Genomic DNA, 19710 nt, shown 5'->3' with positions numbered 1-19710 from the left:
AACCAATAATTACTTACTATAAGCTACTGTTTTAACATTTTTAAAGTATCTCTATTTCGACCCCTATTTGAATAATCGCAATTTTTTCAATTTTTTTTTCGTAGAAATGTGCGCTAAGGAAGGAAAGGTGTACTCAGACTGCGGTCTTACATGCGACAATTACCTGATGAGTGACATCTCACGACAGTCCCGGTGTAAGCGGGGATGTTTCTGTCCTGGTGATCAACTGCTCCTTGAGAACGGAACATGTGTGGAAAAGAATCAGTGTGGCTGTAAACACAACAACAAGATTTACCAGAAGGGTGAAACCAACCCAGTTGATTGCTCAAAGTATGTGTACTATAAAAACGAAAAAGAATACAACTTTGAAGTGTTTGAAACGTTCTCTGTTTAAGTATTTCAAAGTTGTGTTATCTTAAGTTTTCTTTGTCTTGTATTGTTATCTTATTCAAAAATAGATGAAAAAGGATTAAAACTGACGTAGCAAAGAAACTTTTATCAAAAGGTATTAATAACTAGATTTTTCTCGTGGGGAGGGGGCATCGTAAAAAAAGGTTTTGCAGCCAGCCTTGTACACTAAACAGTTTCCCTTTTGACACCTACTTTTGCACTTGTCATTCCCGCGAGTAACTTAAGGTTAATGCAAAACAACTATGATATGATAAATTTTCTTTTATAACGTTTTTTCTGTAGCATATTATTGAATATCATAGTGTAAGAGATAATTGGATATTATGCATGTTACAGATAAGCTCCTTTCGCCAGCAATGTGACTTTGTGGCTGCTCCGCTGTGATGCTTGTGTTTTGTTAAGTAAGAATCCCTCGCATTATGAGTCCTGCTATGACGGTTTTTAATCATTCATTAGCAGCCCAGGGAATTACTTTTCAATAGAACACAACCTCAACATAACTGGCTTCTAGGGTGGACAATTACCAACGCGTTAAGACTAAAGGAAGTGAAACCAAGTTAGCCAGGAATTATCGGAAATCACAGACCACGACGGAGTTTCTTAAATGCAGCTTAGTGTTTTGTGCGCTTATGTTCTAGTTTCTGGATAATGAGACTATTAACGCGTTAATTTCTTGATTTTTTTAAACTCACTAGAACTTGCAACGGCGCTCGTGAATGGATCTCTGACAACATGATCAATCCGTCGCCGGAATACGAGTGCGCCGCAACGGGTCAGGATCATTATCGATCATTTGATGGAAGATGGATCAAGTTTCATCAGGAGAGCTGCAAGTTTACCATGATGAAAGAAGATACTGTCGAAATCTCTGTCAAAAACGAACCATGCAGGTATGGCCTTTCGGCCCTCATTCACTCATTGTGATATCTTCCGTCCTATTATCTTATTCGCTGTTGTGTAATACACAATATTTAGGTGCGTTTCCCAGACCAAGATGGTGGCATGATATTCTACTCTCATACTGCCTCACTCCACCCAGGAGTAAGAATATTTTACCAGCAATCATTAATGGGGGGTGGGAGGGAACAAGAGGTTGACTGTGATGGACAAACATCTCGTTCATAGGGAGGCCCAAACTCTTAGTCGTATCGTGCTAGTTAAATCTTGATGCACTCAGCCATAAGGGGCCAGAAAGGAGCGAAAGAATTAGGCAATCAGGTTAGATCCTAAAACCAATTCTCAATCAATTATCGAAAGCAGTCCCGGATTAGTGAAGTTTATTTCACATTGTTTTGTGATTGGTCCAGAAAATTTACGTCTTGCATCAACGAATCAGATGCAAAAGTAAAGCCAATCGTAGCTTGGTCACCCGCATTTTCCCGCGTTTTAAGCAATTTGCCTGTATTTTTAATAAGAATTCTCATTGGTCTTTTGTCATGTTTGCCTTTGATCTGAATGGCTGTTTTGACCACTCTGTGTTAGGTTTTTGACATTCAATGACAATCGAATTGATCTCTTATTCAAAACCTAAGATGACTTAAGTGTTGTTTACTTCTTGTAGGGATTCACTGGAGTTGCAGATGTGCAAACGAGTTGAAATTAAATTAGAGGGAGGAGCAACTGTGGAGTTGTTCCAAAAGGAATTTAGCATTATTCAAAATCCGAATACAAAAACTTACAAACCCGGACAATATCCCGAGCCGTGCCGGATGATGTCAGACCTTCCTAATGTAGAGATTTTTCACGTGGGGTTGTTCCTTATCGCTCGTATTTACGAGAAAAATAACCCTTTCTTCGTTAAATTTGAGGTAAGAGGATGATTTTTTCGCAAGAAGGTGATTCTCTGCTCGTTTTGTTGGCGGGAAGTTTGGAGTCTTGGATTCTCTCAATTGGTTTGATCGTGTTATGGTGATAAAATTGAAACGAATATCTCGCAGTTCCTTTCAATTTCTCAATTTCCGTTAGTCTTCCTCCCACTCCTCTGTTGTCTGAATTTGAGCTGAACGAAAATTATATGCCTTTTTTGAGTGTTTTTCAAAGCTAAAACTCACGTACACTCTTCCTTTTCATGCGTTAAGAACATGTAAGACACTTAACGAAATAAGTTTTTATTTCTTCTAGTTATTTCCAAACATCTGAGATACGGCTTTTTTCCATTGCTATCTCATCTCCTGGCGCTTACTCCCTGTAATCCTCTTCCACGGTATTTGTGCTCTACTCCATTTTCTTCCTTCGTCCGGGCTAAGTTTCTATAATTTACCTTCAACATGTCATTCTACATGTGTCCATTTTTAAAGAATGTGTAACTTGTTAGAAATTTATAGAAGCTTCCTTCGATAGACTCTTCTCCCATCTGAGCTAAAGGTTCGTAAGTGACGAATTCCTTGCATTGTGGTGACAACAGCAAAGTCGGAAGAGTCTTATGGGGAGATAGGGTCTTTGATTACAGAAAATTCTTAAACTAAAGATATCTAAAAACTGTCTCTATAGGTTCGATTTGACCAAGGTTCCCGGGTATACATTACGCCCAATCCAGCCTATAGGAAGGCTGGCAAGCTTTCTGGTCTGTGTGGCAACTTCAACGGACTCGTTCAGGATGACCTGCGGCTTCGCGATAATGTCACGGCAAATGATGACGTTGAGTTTGGTTATGATTGGAAAGATGACGATGACTGCCCCCGTCCAGTGTCTCTTGATCCTTGTTTGTCAAATCCATCTCGCCAAGGCTGGGCCGAGAAAGGTAATTAGTAATATCAGCATTTGAATTTGTTTCGGTAGCGAGCGCCAGAATTGAGCTTAAGTCTTTTCACGAAGAAATAAGATTCGGAAACAATATAATCTTCCATCTTCCATTGGAAAGCAAATGCATAAATTAACTTCTGGCTCGTTTTTAGATTCCAAAGAGTACCCATACTGTTTTCCTGACTTAAATTGTCTTTAAATGAACTAAGCATTAAACTATGGATGTCACTAGCTCGTTTTATTAGTTTGCAGTAGTAGTGGTGGGTTGAAACTAAAAACATAAATAAGAGCAAGTTAACTAATTAAGATAAACAAGCTATAAACAAAAGGCGAATGAAAACAAAGCGAAACGATAAAAAGAAATACTTACATTGATCACGCCCAATATAACTGCAAAATCGACTTCTATAATAGAGAACCTCGCCAGGCGCGACTTCAGGTAAACTGTCTCGAAAATTCATTATGCGTAAAAGGAAATGGCTTTAATACAAGACTGCCAAATAACGTGCGGTATGAGAAACGTGCGAAAAGGTGTAACTGACGAAGAAACACGCTAAGAAGCTCAACAAAAAACATGAACAAAGAGGTGTGGAAAAGGAAAAGCGCGTAAAAAATACGAAATAAAATTAGAAAGCGCTTAGTACTTACAGAGGGTGTTTATTTTTCATGAAGGTGGGACAAAGGGATGAAATGAAATCTTTGCCTGACAAAGAATCGAACGTCATATCCACGGCCCTCACGGTACGATGCTCAACAACCGTGTCACAAAGAACTAAATCGGGGACCGGGCTATGTATTGACTTAACAAATTATGTCAAACGCGTCCTACTTCTCGTTTAAAAATTGTGAAAATAGATCTACAAAGAGCATCGCTTTGTTTTTTAAGGTTGCAACGAGATCAAGAGAAATGCCAACTTCAAAGCATGCCACGATACTGTGGACCCTGAGCCTTACTTCCAGGCCTGTAAGCACGAGTCTTGCCTCTGCAACAAAGGAGGGGATTGCGCATGCTTCTGTTCAGCGATAGCAACTTACGTTCGAGCCTGTAATCAGATGGGCATCTCAATCACGTGGCGTCGTGAAGGCTTTTGCGGTGAGTTTATAGAGCTTACGTGCAGCATTTTTAATCCTTTACAACCTAACATCGGTGTGCATATTGCCCCTACTCTCCTCTACATATTTCTTAATGTATTCAAAAGGAGAGTTTGTTTCACAATCAAGAGCTTCACTAGTTGATGATCATTTCCTTTATTCTGGTGACCTTAACCTGTGATTTTGGGGAGATATTGTAAGGTGAAGTTGTCACTCTAAGGGGTCAAAGAGTAAATAAATCCAGGAGAAGGGGAACGAAATAGATAACATTCAAGAAGGTTAAAAACAGAGAAATGGAAATGAGTGAATTTTCCCCAATGATCCAGCACATCAAGAGCAGTTATTATGTTAATATTTATTGAAAAATGTAGACTTTAGAATGATAGGCACAATATTGAAGACTTGTTGTTGTTCTATTTAACTTCAGCATAGTTCCTAGTCTTATTATCATACTATTACATCTATATATATTTCCAGAACTACCATGTTGTCGTCCCTGTGAAAATACTGGTGGTTACCTTGCCAACATTAGTTTACCTTCAACTTGCGAGCAGACTCCAAAGGATTGCGAAAAACTGGGGGCAAGGTGCTGCCGAGGACCCCGTGTGGAAGGGTGTTCATGTCCCAATGGAACGTTCTTCGATGGCAAGAAATGTGTTAATCAGACAAGCGAGTGCGAGAGGCCTTGCGTTGGCTCATCCACTGTCACGCTCTCCACATCAAGTGTGTCAAGTACAAGCAGCATCAGGTGTGTGATGGTGAACACAATTGTCATGGACTGTTATGCTACTCTAGTCATAATTTTAAGAAGTTATTGCATTCATTTCGAAACAGAGTTCCAGTCCCTCTTAGTTTCATTAACTTCTGTAAAACCAAGTTAATTTTTTGATAGGCAGTCGAATTTCAGTGAATGGAAGTCTGTAAAGAAATGTACAAATTCGTTAGACTTGTCCTTTGTAAGGGGTCTTGTCCTCTAACAGTTTGGTATGTATTCTGTTTGTGAGAAATGCCTCAACCTGGGCTACCTGTGGCGCTTACACTCACTCAAATTAGCATCTAGGCTTTTCCTATAAAACTGTAGAAAATTATTATATCTATAACAAGAAGGCGTTAGAAGCTAACCTGCCCCGTGCATTGGGCATCACTAAAAACATCTAAATGTTTGGCACATTACATAATTACTTAAAAAACAAAAGGAACAACAGAGGAGAAAATGTAAAATTCAGAAGGGAAGAATAAATAGTACTCATCTGCAACTTTTTCCACCTTTTTTACTTACTTATTCAAAGCATTTCAAGTTCCTCGAGTGCAAGCACATCTACCTCAACATCCTCAAGTACAAGCACAAGTACTTCTACATCAGTGTCCACCAGTGTGTCTACCTCTGCCTCAACCAGTGTGAGCACTACTTCATCGGTGTCAACGAGTGTATCAACATTGGTCTCAACTGGTATTCCTAGCAGCTTAAGGTGAATATTTCATTAATCCCTCCAAAGTCAATCTTTTTATAGCTTTTTTTTATTTGACGCCGCTTAGTTTAACGTTTCAACTCAAACCAAGAAACTAGCGAAAAATAAATGTCATTGTCAAGTATGTAAACTTTTGATAATAGTCAGAGAAGTTGCATTCCTATTAATTTTTAACAGTCTGTTGCTTTTGGTTTTTGGATTACATGCATGATTTTAAATAGTACCTCTAACATCAATTGCTTTGTTTACCAATTCTGGCAAAACGTAAGACAGGTAGCTATGCAGAAATAAATCCCTGTTTCTGTGCCTTAATGACATTAGTTCCGCCAGTCAGCCTCGTAAAGTTACATTTCACGTCACCTTTTGTAACCTGTTTTGATTAACGGGTGTTTTCTGAACACTCGTTGCAAGTTGTAATCGTATATTGAAGACTGTAATGAGAGGAATCTAAACGCTTGATGGATTTTGCTGAGCCTAACTGTTCATGGTGCATGTATTGCGTTAAATCTGAACGTTTTATGAACCGCATAGAGCGAATTTAGTTAGTATTAGAAGTCAGTGCTTAACTTCTGACATTGTTGTAATTTTTCTTTAATGCATAGTACGTCAACGTTGACCTCGAAGTCTACCCCAACCAGTATATCTACGTCGATATCTACTAGCTTGTCCAGGTATGAATAGTTATCTAAAGTTTATTGTGGTACCCTTTGAATGAACGATTTACATGAAAGTACATCTTACAATACGTTGAAAAAATATCAATTGAAGATACTTTTAATGATTTTGAATGATTTTTGCCTTCTAGCTGGCATGAGGCAAATAAATTTTTTAAATATTAAAGATATGTTTTATTTAAATTTATTTTGTATTTCGGAAAAAAACGTCTTGAAGTTCGCGACGAATACCGTTGTTGTCTTGGAGAGTGGGAAAATCACCGAGCTGTAGAATAGGCTTGAACTCTCTGCAGAAACTACGGAAATTCCGTAGGCACAACACATATTATTATGGCTAAATATCAATTATCCCCAAAAAGGAGGCTTTATGTAGGGTATTTTACCAGGATTAAAACCAGAAACAGATCGACACCTTTTTCATTGCGTAGCATTCCTCGATATGCAAATTTATCCACTGCCCCGGGCTGACTAATGTCAGTTTAGCAGCACAGCGGTCAAAGGTTTGTGCACGTGCAAATGTTTAAACGATGAAAAGGCGGTCCAACACCTTCATGCTAACGGAACCAAGTTACCTCCTGAAGTTAATAACAACCACACAAGACGGTTACTGACAGTTCTTAACAACTCAGCAGAATATTCGTAATTGAACAAACTTTGCGTTCAATCTTAATTTTCCTGTGAATTTAGCTTCACATCATTTCAATGATATTTTGCGTTTCAATTTTTTTAACGTTAATTTTGCGTGGTGGGGCTGGCTCCTTTTGTTTATTCTTTTAAATGTGCATAGGCAATTCGCACTCGGCTAACCAAAAGTAATGCATATGCGCATGCCCTACGTTTGACCGCTGTGTTCAGTTGAGCTGACGGGAATCTCCTTTCGATTTCTTTTCAACCTTCATTGTGCGGTAAACAGATCAAAACGGGAAACAGATCATACTTAGTCACGGATACAGCAGGTGATCATAAAGGGGGAATTGCTGACCAAGTTGTTGTTGTTTATCGGTGGCGGTGGTGGCAAAATAAGAGATTAAATTTAGGAAACGGTAATGAACGCAGGAGTAATATTTCAGTGTGGTAATACGGAAGAAGGAAGATTGTAAATGAGCTGTTGTTGGTTACATTGACTGACGTTTCGAACAATGTCACTTGAAGATATGTTTATTGTCGACTGTTATGAGTTGCGCTCGTGGGAGCTGACTGCGTATTTGATTGGTAAATTTTCGGTTAGTGTTGCAGGCTGTAAGACTCAATTAGTTTTAGTCAGTTGTGTTGATCAGTTTCCATTTTACGGATATTCAGGTTATGCGATCCAGTTTGTTATGTTAACGTCACGATAAGGTCGTTTTGATAATGATGGCGGTGACGATGGTGATAAGTTTGATGCTAGCAAAGATTAAAATGAAGGTGATGACTATTGAAGTTGATGGTGAAAATGATGCTGATGATGGGAGCTGTAGTAGTAATATTTCACTTTGTAGTTATGGTGGCGAGGAAGAGCAAGCTTTGCTACTCTATTACTAAGTTAGTTTGTTGTAGATGATAGGAGAAAGAAGTGAGATGCAGAAGTTTTTTTTAAAAATAATTTTCATTTATGAAGTTAAGCTCAAACAGTTAATGGGAATGTAGATATGAATTCCCTCTTTCGATCTCTTAGTTCACCGCTATACACTCAAGGTCAATCATCCTACGGCGCAAGTGTATCAAAATCAGTTTTTAATGTGTCTTCGACCGAGTCAACGTCCGAGGCGATATTTCCCCCACGCTCGTCATATCAACGATTTTCAGAGAAAACAACAGCCACTGTGTTCCCCTCGTCTGCGTACAGTTTGTCCTCTAATGAACAGTATTCAATACCTACATCAAGTAGGAAGCCGCCGAGTTTGAAGCCTCCGACGACATCTTCTACATCAAGTGTCTCATCTTCCAGGTTATTAGCATTACCGTCAGCTTTGGAGAGGAAGGGTGGGGTTGGGGATAGAGGGCAGAGGGATGGAGGATAGGGGGAGAGGAGGAAAGAACCACCAACATTCATCGGGGAGGAAAAGGATTGTTTATGAAATAAAGGGGAAATCGAGGCCTTAGATCGATGAAGAAACGTCTCTAAGATGCAAAAAATTGTAGTTTAACTATTTAGACTATTCGTGCGATTGATCGCATGGTCGGAAAACGCACTTTTTGACTATTTGAGAAAAGTTGCGCTGTGAGGAATCTCCTCGTTACTCCTCTTGGCTTGAAGTCAATCTGCGTTATGTACATCTCGCAAATCACTTGTTTCATCCCTACTTAGATAAATCCAGCCGGAAAGTATGAAGCACACTCTTAAAGGTTTTTGTTAAGTATAAACAAATTAAATGACGTGAAAAACATCGAAAAGCATAAAGCGAATTAAAAAAGATTCAAAGCGCAGACCATATCGTTAAATGGTACTTTCACTGACTAAGTTTTACTTGTCGTTCTAATTTCAATACCTTTTAACTCAACAGTAAATCTATATCAACTTCAACAAGCACCTCAATAAGTTCAAGCTCAAGCTCAACCTCTAGAAGTTCAAGCAGGTCGACTAGTGTTTCCACAAGTGTATCAACTTCATTAAGTACAAGTACTTCCACATCAACCTCAACAAGTGTCAGTACTTCGTCATCACTATCCAGCAGTGTGTCAACCTCAACCTCAACAAGCGTATCTACATCAGTTAGCACCAGCACGTCTATTACAACGTCATCATCAACAAGCACTAGTACACCAACAACGTCAGTTTCCACCACGTCATTAAGTGCTAGCACAAGTACTTCAGCATCAGTGTCCACCAGTGAGTCTACCTCCACTTCAAAAAGTCTAAGTACTTCAACTTCAATGTCCACTAGTGTGTCTACTTCAACATCAACTAGTGTAAGTACACCATCAACTTCAGTTTCCACTACATTGTCAAGTGCCAGCACAAGTACTTCAACATCGGTATCCACCACTGTGTCCACTTCAACCTCAACAAGTATAAGCACACCAACAACGTCAGTGTCTACGACATATTCAAGTGGCAGCCTAAGTACTTCAACATCAGTGTCTACTAGTGCGTCTACCTCGACGTCAACAAGTAAGTCGACATCAACCTCAACCTCTGCCTCAACATCAACTAGTGTTTCGACTTCTGTCAGCACAAGCACTTCAACATCAACATCGGCAAGTATTAGTACACCAACTACAACAGTTTTCTCGAAATACTCAAGTGCCAGTACAAGTACGTCAACCTCACTGTCTACCAGTGTATCAACATCAACGTCGACTAGTGTGAGTACACCAACTACGTCAGTTTCCACTACATTATCAAGTGCCAGCACAAGTACCTCAACATCACTGTCGACTAGTGTGTCTACATCCACCACAACTAGTGTGAGTACACCAACAACATCTGTTTCCACTACATTGTCAAGTGCTAGCACAAGTACTTCAACATCGGTATCCACCACTGTGTCCACTTCAACCTCAACAAGTATAAGCACACCAACAACGTCAGTGTCTACGACATATTCAAGTGGCAGCCTAAGTACTTCAACATCAGTGTCTACTAGTGCGTCTACCTCGACGTCAACAAGTAAGTCGACATCAACCTCAACCTCTGCCTCAACATCAACTAGTGTTTCGACTTCTGTCAGCACAAGCACTTCAACATCAACATCGGCAAGTATTAGTACACCAACTACAACAGTTTTCTCGAAATACTCAAGTGCCAGTACAAGTACGTCAACCTCACTGTCTACCAGTGTATCAACATCAACGTCGACTAGTGTGAGTACACCAACTACGTCAGTTTCCACTACATTATCAAGTGCCAGCACAAGTACCTCAACATCACTGTCGACTAGTGTGTCTACATCCACCACAACTAGTGTGAGTACACCAACAACATCTGTTTCCACTACATTGTCAAGTGCTAGCACAAGTACTTCAACATCGGTATCCACCACTGTGTCCACTTCAACCTCAACAAGTATAAGCACACCAACAACGTCAGTGTCTACGACATATTCAAGTGGCAGCCTAAGTACTTCAACATCAGTGTCTACTAGTGCGTCTACCTCGACGTCAACAAGTAAGTCGACATCAACCTCAACCTCTGCCTCAACATCAACTAGTGTTTCGACTTCTGTCAGCACAAGCACTTCAACATCAACATCGGCAAGTATTAGTACACCAACTACAACAGTTTTCTCGAAATACTCAAGTGCCAGTACAAGTACGTCAACCTCACTGTCTACCAGTGTATCAACATCAACGTCGACTAGTGTGAGTACACCAACTACGTCAGTTTCCACTACATTATCAAGTGCCAGCACAAGTACCTCAACATCACTGTCGACTAGTGTGTCTACATCCACCACAACTAGTGTGAGTACACCAACAACATCTGTTTCCACTACATTGTCAAGTGCTAGCACAAGTACTTCAACATCGGTATCCACCACTGTGTCCACTTCAACCTCAACAAGTATAAGCACACCAACAACGTCAGTGTCTACGACATATTCAAGTGGCAGCCTAAGTACTTCAACATCAGTGTCTACTAGTGCGTCTACCTCGACGTCAACAAGTAAGTCGACATCAACCTCAACCTCTGCCTCAACATCAACTAGTGTTTCGACTTCTGTCAGCACAAGCACTTCAACATCAACATCGGCAAGTATTAGTACACCAACTACAACAGTTTTCTCGACATACTCAAGTGCCAGTACAAGTACGTCAACCTCACTGTCTACCAGTGTATCAACATCAACGTCGACTAGTGTGAGTACACCATTCACGTCAGTTTCCACTACACTATCAAGTGCCAGCACAAGTACCTCAACATCACCGTCGACTAGTGTGTCTACATCCACCACAACTAGTGTGAGTACACCAACAACATCTGTTTCCACTACATTGTCAAGTGCCAGCACAAGTACTTCAACATCGGTGTCTAGTAGTGTGTCTACATCCACTTCCACAAGTGTGAGTACACCAACAACGTCAGTTTCCATTACATTGTCAAGTGCCAGCACAAGTACTTCAACATCAGTGTCTACTAGTGTGTCTACCTCGACGTCAACAAGTAAGTCGACATCAATCTCAACCTCTGCCTCAACATCAACTAGTGTTTCGACCTCTGTTAGCACAAGCATTTCAACATCAACATCGGCAAGTATTAGTACACCAACTACAACAGTTTTCTCGACATACTCAAGTGCCAGTACAAGTACGTCAACCTCACTGTCTACCAGTGTATCAACATCAACGTCGACTACTTTGAGTACACCAACTACGTCAGTTTCCACTACACTATCAAGTGCCAGCACAAGTACCTCAACATCACCGTCGACTAGTGTGTCTACATCCACCACAACTAGTGTGAGTACACCAACAACATCTGTTTCCACTACATTGTCAAGTGCCAGCACAAGTACTTCAACATCAGTGTCTAGTAGTGTGTCTACATCCACTTCCACAAGTGTGAGTACACCAACAACGTCAGTTTCCATTCCATTGTCAAGTGCCAGCACAAGTACTTCAACATCAGTGTCTACTAGTGTGTCTACCTCGACGTCAACAAGTAAGTCGACATCAATCTCAACCTCTGCCTCAACATCAACTAGTGTTTCGACCTCTGTTAGCACAAGCATTTCAACATCAACATCGGCAAGTATTAGTACACCAACTACAACAGTTTTCTCGACATATTCAAGTGCCAGCACAAGTACTTCAACCTCAGTGTCCACCAGTGTATCAACATCAACGTCGACTAGTGTGAGTACACCAACTACGTCAGTTTCCACTACATTATCAAGTGCCAGCACAAGTACCTCAACATCACTGTCGACTAGTGTGTCTACATCCACCACAACTAGTGTGAGTACACCAACAACATCTGTTTCCACTACATTGTCAAGTGCCAGCACAAGTACTTCAACATCAGTGTCTAGTAGTGTGTCTACATCCACTTCCACAAGTGTGAGTACACCAACAACGTCAGTTTCCATTCCATTGTCAAGTGCCAGCACAAGTACTTCAACATCAGTGTCTACTAGTGTGTCTACCTCGACGTCAACAAGTAAGTCGACATCAATCTCAACCTCTGCCTCAACATCAACTAGTGTTTCGACCTCTGTTAGCACAAGCATTTCAACATCAACATCGGCAAGTATTAGTACACCAACTACAACAGTTTTCTCGACATACTCAAGTGCCAGTACAAGTACGTCAACCTCACTGTCTACCAGTGTATCAACATCAACGTCGACTAGTGTGAGTACACCAACTACGTCAGTTTCCACTACATTATCAAGTGCCAGCACAAGTACCTCAACATCACTGTCGACTAGTGTGTCTACATCCACCAGAACTAGTGTGAGTACACCAACAACATCTGTTTCCACTACATTGTCAAGTGCCAGCACAAGTACTTCAACATCAGTGTCTAGTAGTGTGTCTACATCCACTTCCACAAGTGTGAGTACACCAACAACGTCAGTTTCCATTCCATTGTCAAGTGCCAGCACAAGTACTTCAACATCAGTGTCTACTAGTGTGTCTACCTCGACGTCAACAAGTAAGTCGACATCAATCTCAACCTCTGCCTCAACATCAACTAGTGTTTCGACCTCTGTTAGCACAAGCATTTCAACATCAACATCGGCAAGTATTAGTGCACCAACTACAACAGTTTTCTCGACATACTCAAGTGCCAGTACAAGTACGTCAACCTCACTGTCTACCAGTGTATCAACATCAACGTCGACTAGTGTGAGTACACCAACTACGTCAGTTTCCACTACATTATCAAGTGCCAGCACAAGTACCTCAACATCACTGTCGACTAGTGTGTCTACATCCACCAGAACTAGTGTGAGTACACCAACAACATCTGTTTCCACTACATTGTCAAGTGCCAGCACAAGTACTTCAACATCAGTGTCTAGTAGTGTGTCTACATCCACTTCCACAAGTGTGAGTACACCAACAACGTCAGTTTCCATTCCATTGTCAAGTGCCAGCACAAGTACTTCAACATCAGTGTCTACTAGTGTGTCTACCTCGACGTCAACAAGTAAGTCGACATCAATCTCAACCTCTGCCTCAACATCAACTAGTGTTTCGACCTCTGTTAGCACAAGCATTTCAACATCAACATCGGCAAGTATTAGTGCACCAACTACAACAGTTTTCTCGACATACTCAAGTGCCAGTACAAGTACGTCAACCTCACTGTCTACCAGTGTATCAACATCAACGTCGACTAGTGTGAGTACACCAACTACGTCAGTTTCCACTACATTATCAAGTGCCAGCACAAGTACCTCAACATCACTGTCGACTAGTGTGTCTACATCCACCAGAACTAGTGTGAGTACACCAACAACATCTGTTTCCACTACATTGTCAAGTGCTAGCACAAGTACTTCAACATCAGTATCCACCAGCGTGTCCACATCAACATCAACAAGTGTGAGCACACCTACAACGTCAGTTTCTACTACTTTGTCGAGTGCCAGCGCAAGTACATCAACATCAGTATCCACCAGTGTGTCGAGATCACTGAGCACTAGCACGTCCACGTCGACTTCGGCATCCACTAGGTATTTTATTGGAAACTTTTTATGTGGTGTGTTGTTGTTAAAGGATGAACCGTTTTTTTTTGTGCCCTTCGGATACTTTTATAGAAACTTGTTAGGGATTTTGGTCAAGTATTGAATGTAACATATTACGAGGAAATCCTTGTCCCTGGGATTTATCTTGGCGTCATTAAGCTACAAAAAAGAGGAGTGGGGGTAATTTCCGACACTAATAACCAGGCGTCTAGCGTTACGCTTTTTAACAGAGCACTATCCCTGTCTCAGGAAATTATCTTTGACAAAAAAGTGATCATGAGATTTGTTTGTTAATGTTTATATTACGAGATGGGTTTCTTAAATATTAAAATTTTGTTTTGTACGTTTGTGGTCATAAGAGGTTGAGCTCTTGTTGCGCTAATTTAAACGAGGTGTTTGCTCACAATTCTTGATATGTAATGATTAAATGGTTTTTTTCATCAGTTTGAGAGGCTGAGCGTGTTTGTATCGTGTTTGTGCAAATAAGGCCTTGTGTAACTAAATTCCTATTCTTTATTATTTTCAGTGTTTCAACTTCAATCTCGATTAGTACGAGCTTGACCTCTACCAGCACAAGGTTAGTTTATGAAGGTTTGGGAAGAATGAGAGGTGCTTACGATCCTTCAAATTGCTGTTATTAGCAATTCAAGTCGGCAAAGTTTAAAAATATGGTATATATCTTTCAGCGTTTCTACCTCACGGTCCACTACAGTGTCAGCGTCGTCATATCAATCCGTTTCTGAGAAGACTGCAGTCACTTTTTTCCCGTCGTCTGCGTACAGTCGGTCCTCTAATGTACAGTATTCAATACCTACATCAAGTAGGAAGCCGCCGAGTTTAAAACCTCCGACGAGATCCTCTACATCAAGTGTCTCATCTTCCAGGTAATTAGATTAAGAAGTGGAATTTTTTTTAAAGAGATTGAAGACAAGTGAAAACACGCAACAAAAGTTTTGTTTTTACTAAACTTCTTCGGGATTTAAATTAGAAAAATGGCTCTTTGCAAGTGTCATAGACCCTTTTCTTTAGTCAAGTGAATTCTACAAAGACAGATCACGGTTTTTTTGATAAAGAAGGAGAATCAGATGGCATGGGAGGAATCAAAACTAGGGTGGACTGATTTAAGTATACCAATAGAATGGTACTTCAGAGCTTACAGTTGGTCAGGTTACAAAAGCTGCATAAGGTTACTTCTCTCAAGACATCCCAGAGAAAAAACCCGCAATTGATATGTATTAACTTCAATCATGCATCTCAATTTCCTTTTAAATTAATTTTGTTAACTCAAGCACGTCTCCATCAACATCAAAATCAACATCTTTGAGTTCAAGTAAGTCAACAAGTGTGACGACATCAGCGAGTAGCAGTACATCAACCTCAACCTCAAAGAGTGTTAGCACACCAACAACCACAGTTTTCTCGACGTATTCCAGTGCCAGCACAAGTACCTCAACATCAGTGTCCACCAGTGTATCGACTTCAACCTCAACTAGTGTAAGCAGTCCAACCACATCGGTTTCCACGACATATTCAAGTGGCAGCAAAAGTTATTCAACTTCAGTATCCACCTCTGTGTCTACTTCAACGTCAACTAGCTTATCGAGATCACGTAGGACAAGTACATCTACATCCAAATCGACATCAACTAGTGTCAGTACCCCAACAACCACTGTGTTCTCCACATATTCCAGTGCCAGCACAAGTACCTCAACATCAGTATCCACCAGTGCGTCTACTTCCACCTCATCAAGTGTGAGCACTCCAACAACATCAGTCTCAACGACATACTCAAGTGGCAGCAAAAGTTATTCAACTTCAATTTCCACAAGTTTATCAACGTCGACATCAATGAGCTTTTCCACATCAGTTACTGCCAGTACATCCAAGTCGACTTCAGCATCATCAAGTCTAAGTACTCCAACAACCACAGTATTCTCAACCTATTCAAGTGCCAGCGTAAGTACGTCAATATCAGTGTCGACAAGTACCTCAATATCAGTGTCCGCCAGTGTGTCTACTTCCACTTTAACTAGTGTAAGTACGCCAACAACGTCAGTTTCCACTACATTGTCTAGTGGGAGTAAGAGTACTTCAGCATCGGTATCCACCAGTGTATCAACATCAATGTCAACTAGTGTAAGTACACCAACAACTTCAATTTCCACCACATTGTCAAGTGCCAGTACAAGTACTTCCACATCAGTGTCGACTAGTGTGTCTACATCCACCTCAACTAGTGTGAGTACACCAACAACGTCAGTTTCCACCACATTGTCAAGTGCCAGCACAAGTACTTCAACGTCAATATCTTCCAGTGTATCCACTTCAGCATCAACAAGTAAGTCGAAATCAGCTTCAACCTCTGCTTCAACATCAACAAGTGCTTCAACGTCCCTTAGCACTAGCACCTCAGCATCAACAAGTGTCAGTACACCAACTACGACAGTTTTCTCGACGTACTCAAGTGCGAGCACAAGTACTACATTGTCAAGTACAAGTACAAGTATTTCAACATCAGTATCCACCAGTGTATCTACATCAACATCAACTAGTGTGAGTACGCCAACCACGTCAGCTTCCACTACATTGTCAAGTGCTAGCACAAGTACTATAACATCAGTGTCGACTAGCGTGTCTACATACACCTCAACTAGTGTGAGTACGCCAACGTCAGTGTCCACGACATTGTCAAGTGCCAGCACAAGTACCTCAACATCAGTATCTACCAGCGTGTCCACGTTAACATCGACAAGTGTGAGCACACCAACAACGTCAGTGTCGACGACATTTTCGAGTGCCAGCACAAGTACCTCAACATCAGTATCTACCAGCGTGTCCACATCAACATCGACAAGTGTGAGCACACCAACAACGTCAGTGTCCACGACATTTTCAAGTGCCAGCATAAGTACTTCAACGTCAATATCTTCCAGTGTGTCCACTTCAGCATCAACCAGTGGGTCGAAATCAACTTCAACCTCTTCTTCAACATCAACTAGTGCTTCAACGTCTCTTAGCACAAGCACCTCAACATCAAGATCAGCAAGTGTTAGTACACCAACTACGACAGTTTTCTCGACACACTCAAGTGCGAGCACAAGTACTTCAACATCAGTATCCACCAGTGTATCTACATCAACATCAACTAGTGTGAGTACACCAACAACATCGGTGTCTAAGACCTTGTCAAGTGCGAGTACAAGCACATCAACATCAGTGTCCACAAGTGTGTCTATACCAACTTCAACAAGCGTAAGCACACCAACAACGTCAATTTCGACTATATTGTCAAGTGCCAGCACAAGTATTTCAACATCAGTGTCCACCAGCGTGTCTACGTCAACATCAACTAGTGTGAGTACACCATCTACGTCATTGTTTACCACTTTTTCAAGTGTCAGTACGAGTACATCAACATCAGTATCCACCAGTGTGTCGAGATCACTGAGCAGTAGCACGTCGACATCGACCTCAGCATCCACCAGGTATCTTTTTGTAAATGTCGTATGTGGTGTGTTATTTTAAAGGGATAAAATGTGTTTTTTTCTTCCTCTTAGATAATTTTATAGAAACTTGTTAGAGATTTTGGTGAAGTATTGAATGTGATATAGTACGAAGAAATTCTAGGGGGACATTTTTTTAAACTCATTGTGTAACAAATGTAGAAAAGGTCGTGCTTTGGTGTGTCTCTCAAAAGAAAACTGTGCAAAAACAGCATAATATCCTTGTCTCTGGAAATTATCTTTGTGTTTTTCAGCTACAAAATTAGAGGAGTGAGGGTGATTTCCGATGCTTATTACTAGGCGTCTCGTTTTACGTTTTTTAATAGTCTGCAGTAGCTTCCTTTTTATGAAGAAGGGAAAATAGCTAAATGTTGTGTTGCATACAAACGTATTAAGGGAAGAGTTCCCTTATATATTGAAGACTACTTAGGAATCAACAGTCAGCAACATAGTTGTGTAACTAGATGTAGTAATATAAACTTTATTTGCCCAAAATCTAATCGGCTGACCGAAGTCGGTAAGACATTCGCAGCTGCTACTTGTCAACTTTGGAATGGCTTAAGCCTTGATCTTAGAAATGCATTATCATTGGTATCCTTCTTCAAAGAGAAGCAAGAACTACACCATTTCATAGTTTAGTCGTATTTTGTATATATTTCCTTAGCCATATCATTAGCTTTTATACTTATTTATATGAATGCAGAACTTCTGTATTTGCTTAGTTTTATTTATTTTGTACTTTGATTTTGTATATTCGGAATATGTTGTCGTAATTGCAATTTTTTAGATAGAGGGCCACGAGTTTACTAGTTTCCGTAACTATTTCGTGCTACACTCTTAAAATACAGCGTATTATTATTACTATTATTTAGCAATAAAGTAATCATGAGATTTGTTCGTAAATGTTAATTTTACAACGAGATAGATATCTCAAATATTAAAATTTGTTTCGTACAATCGTGGCCATAAGAGCTTGAGCTCATGTTGCGCTAATTTAAATGCAAGGTTTGCTCACAATTCTTGATATCTTGTGAATAACGGTTTCTTTGCATCAGTTTGAGAAGGTGAACGTGTTTGTCTCAGAAATAGTGCATTATGTGCCTAAAAAAAAAGATCACCATCTTTGAGCCCGCTTGATTAAGTTCCCCACACACAAATAAGAACTCGTGTTTCAATAAATGTAATATGGAGAGAAGCAGTACTTACATTTTATGTTCGTGCATGACTCATCTTTCTCTCTAACTAGACCATAGGTCTTAGTAGAGCTGTTACATTGATTAGAAAGAGAAAGTAGTATTTACAGCGTTGGTGGGCTAACAAATCCTTTTTTTTTCCTTTCTAAGCGCTGGGAAGCGTTTTTCTTCTACATTTAACTCAATTTTTGGCGATAACTAGATATTTATGAGGGACTGCAGGGATTCTTTTAGGTTGAAGTGCAAGGCTCTTCGATATTGAGCGTGATGAGCCCTTGTGTAACTATATTCCTGTTGTTTATTATTTTCAGTGTTTCAACTTCAATCTCAATTAGTACAAGCTTGAGTTCGAGTGCGTCGATATCAACTACAACAAGTGCATCCATTCCCACCTCTACCAGCACAAGGTTAGTTTATGAAAGTTTGAGAAGGATGAGAGGTGCTTGCGATCCTTCAAATTGCTGTTAGTAGCAATTCAGGTTAGCAAAGTTTTTAAATATGATATATATCATCTTTCAGCATTTCTACTTCAAGGTCCACTACAGTGTCAGCATCGTCATATCAATCGGTTTCTGAGAAAACTGCAGTCACTTTTTTCCCGTCATCTGCGTACAGTCGGTCCTCTAATGTACAGTATTCAATACCTACATCAAGTAGGAAGCCGCCGAGTTTGAAGCCTCCGACGAGATCCTCTACATCAAGTGTCTCATCTTCTAGGTAATTAGATTAAGAACTGGAATTTTTATTAAGGGACTGAAGACAAGTGAAAACACGCAACAAAAGTTTTGTTTTTACTAAACTTCTTCGGGATTTAAGTTAAAAAAATGGTTCTTTACAGGTACCATAGACCCTTTTCTTTTAGTCAAGTGAATTCTACAGACACAGATCACGGTTTTTTTGATGAAGAAGGAGAATCAGATGGCATGGAAGGAATCGAAAATTGGGTGGGATGTGTTTAGTATACCCATGTAATGGTACTTCGGAGGAGCCATTTACTCCTTACTCCCTCA

General features: G+C 40.3%; 1 protein-coding gene across 2 annotated transcripts in view; it reads left to right on the top strand.

Moving 5' to 3' along the window:
• Positions 1 to 19710, top strand: part of LOC131783107 (pneumococcal serine-rich repeat protein-like) — a 54863-nt gene that overhangs the window by 15287 nt on the left and 19866 nt on the right. For both annotated transcript variants that reach the window (XM_066160855.1, XM_066160854.1), the window contains exons 20-34: positions 105 to 330; positions 1107 to 1301; positions 1973 to 2219; positions 2902 to 3151; positions 4040 to 4246; positions 4723 to 4993; positions 5535 to 5714; positions 6317 to 6385; positions 8043 to 8315; positions 8872 to 13992; positions 14531 to 14581; positions 14691 to 14888; positions 15294 to 17489; positions 19012 to 19107; positions 19220 to 19417. In XM_066160855.1, coding sequence (XP_066016952.1) covers positions 105 to 330; positions 1107 to 1301; positions 1973 to 2219; positions 2902 to 3151; positions 4040 to 4246; positions 4723 to 4993; positions 5535 to 5714; positions 6317 to 6385; positions 8043 to 8315; positions 8872 to 13992; positions 14531 to 14581; positions 14691 to 14888; positions 15294 to 17489; positions 19012 to 19107; positions 19220 to 19417 — 9778 coding nt within the window. The remainder of the gene's footprint in view (positions 1 to 104; positions 331 to 1106; positions 1302 to 1972; positions 2220 to 2901; positions 3152 to 4039; positions 4247 to 4722; positions 4994 to 5534; positions 5715 to 6316; positions 6386 to 8042; positions 8316 to 8871; positions 13993 to 14530; positions 14582 to 14690; positions 14889 to 15293; positions 17490 to 19011; positions 19108 to 19219; positions 19418 to 19710) is intronic.

Source organism: Pocillopora verrucosa, chromosome 13 (genome assembly GCF_036669915.1).
Source record: "Pocillopora verrucosa isolate sample1 chromosome 13, ASM3666991v2, whole genome shotgun sequence".
Taxonomy (NCBI): Eukaryota; Metazoa; Cnidaria; class Anthozoa; order Scleractinia; family Pocilloporidae; genus Pocillopora; species Pocillopora verrucosa.
Note: the sequence above shows the minus strand (reverse complement) of the source record. Positions and strands in the feature narration are given on the sequence as shown.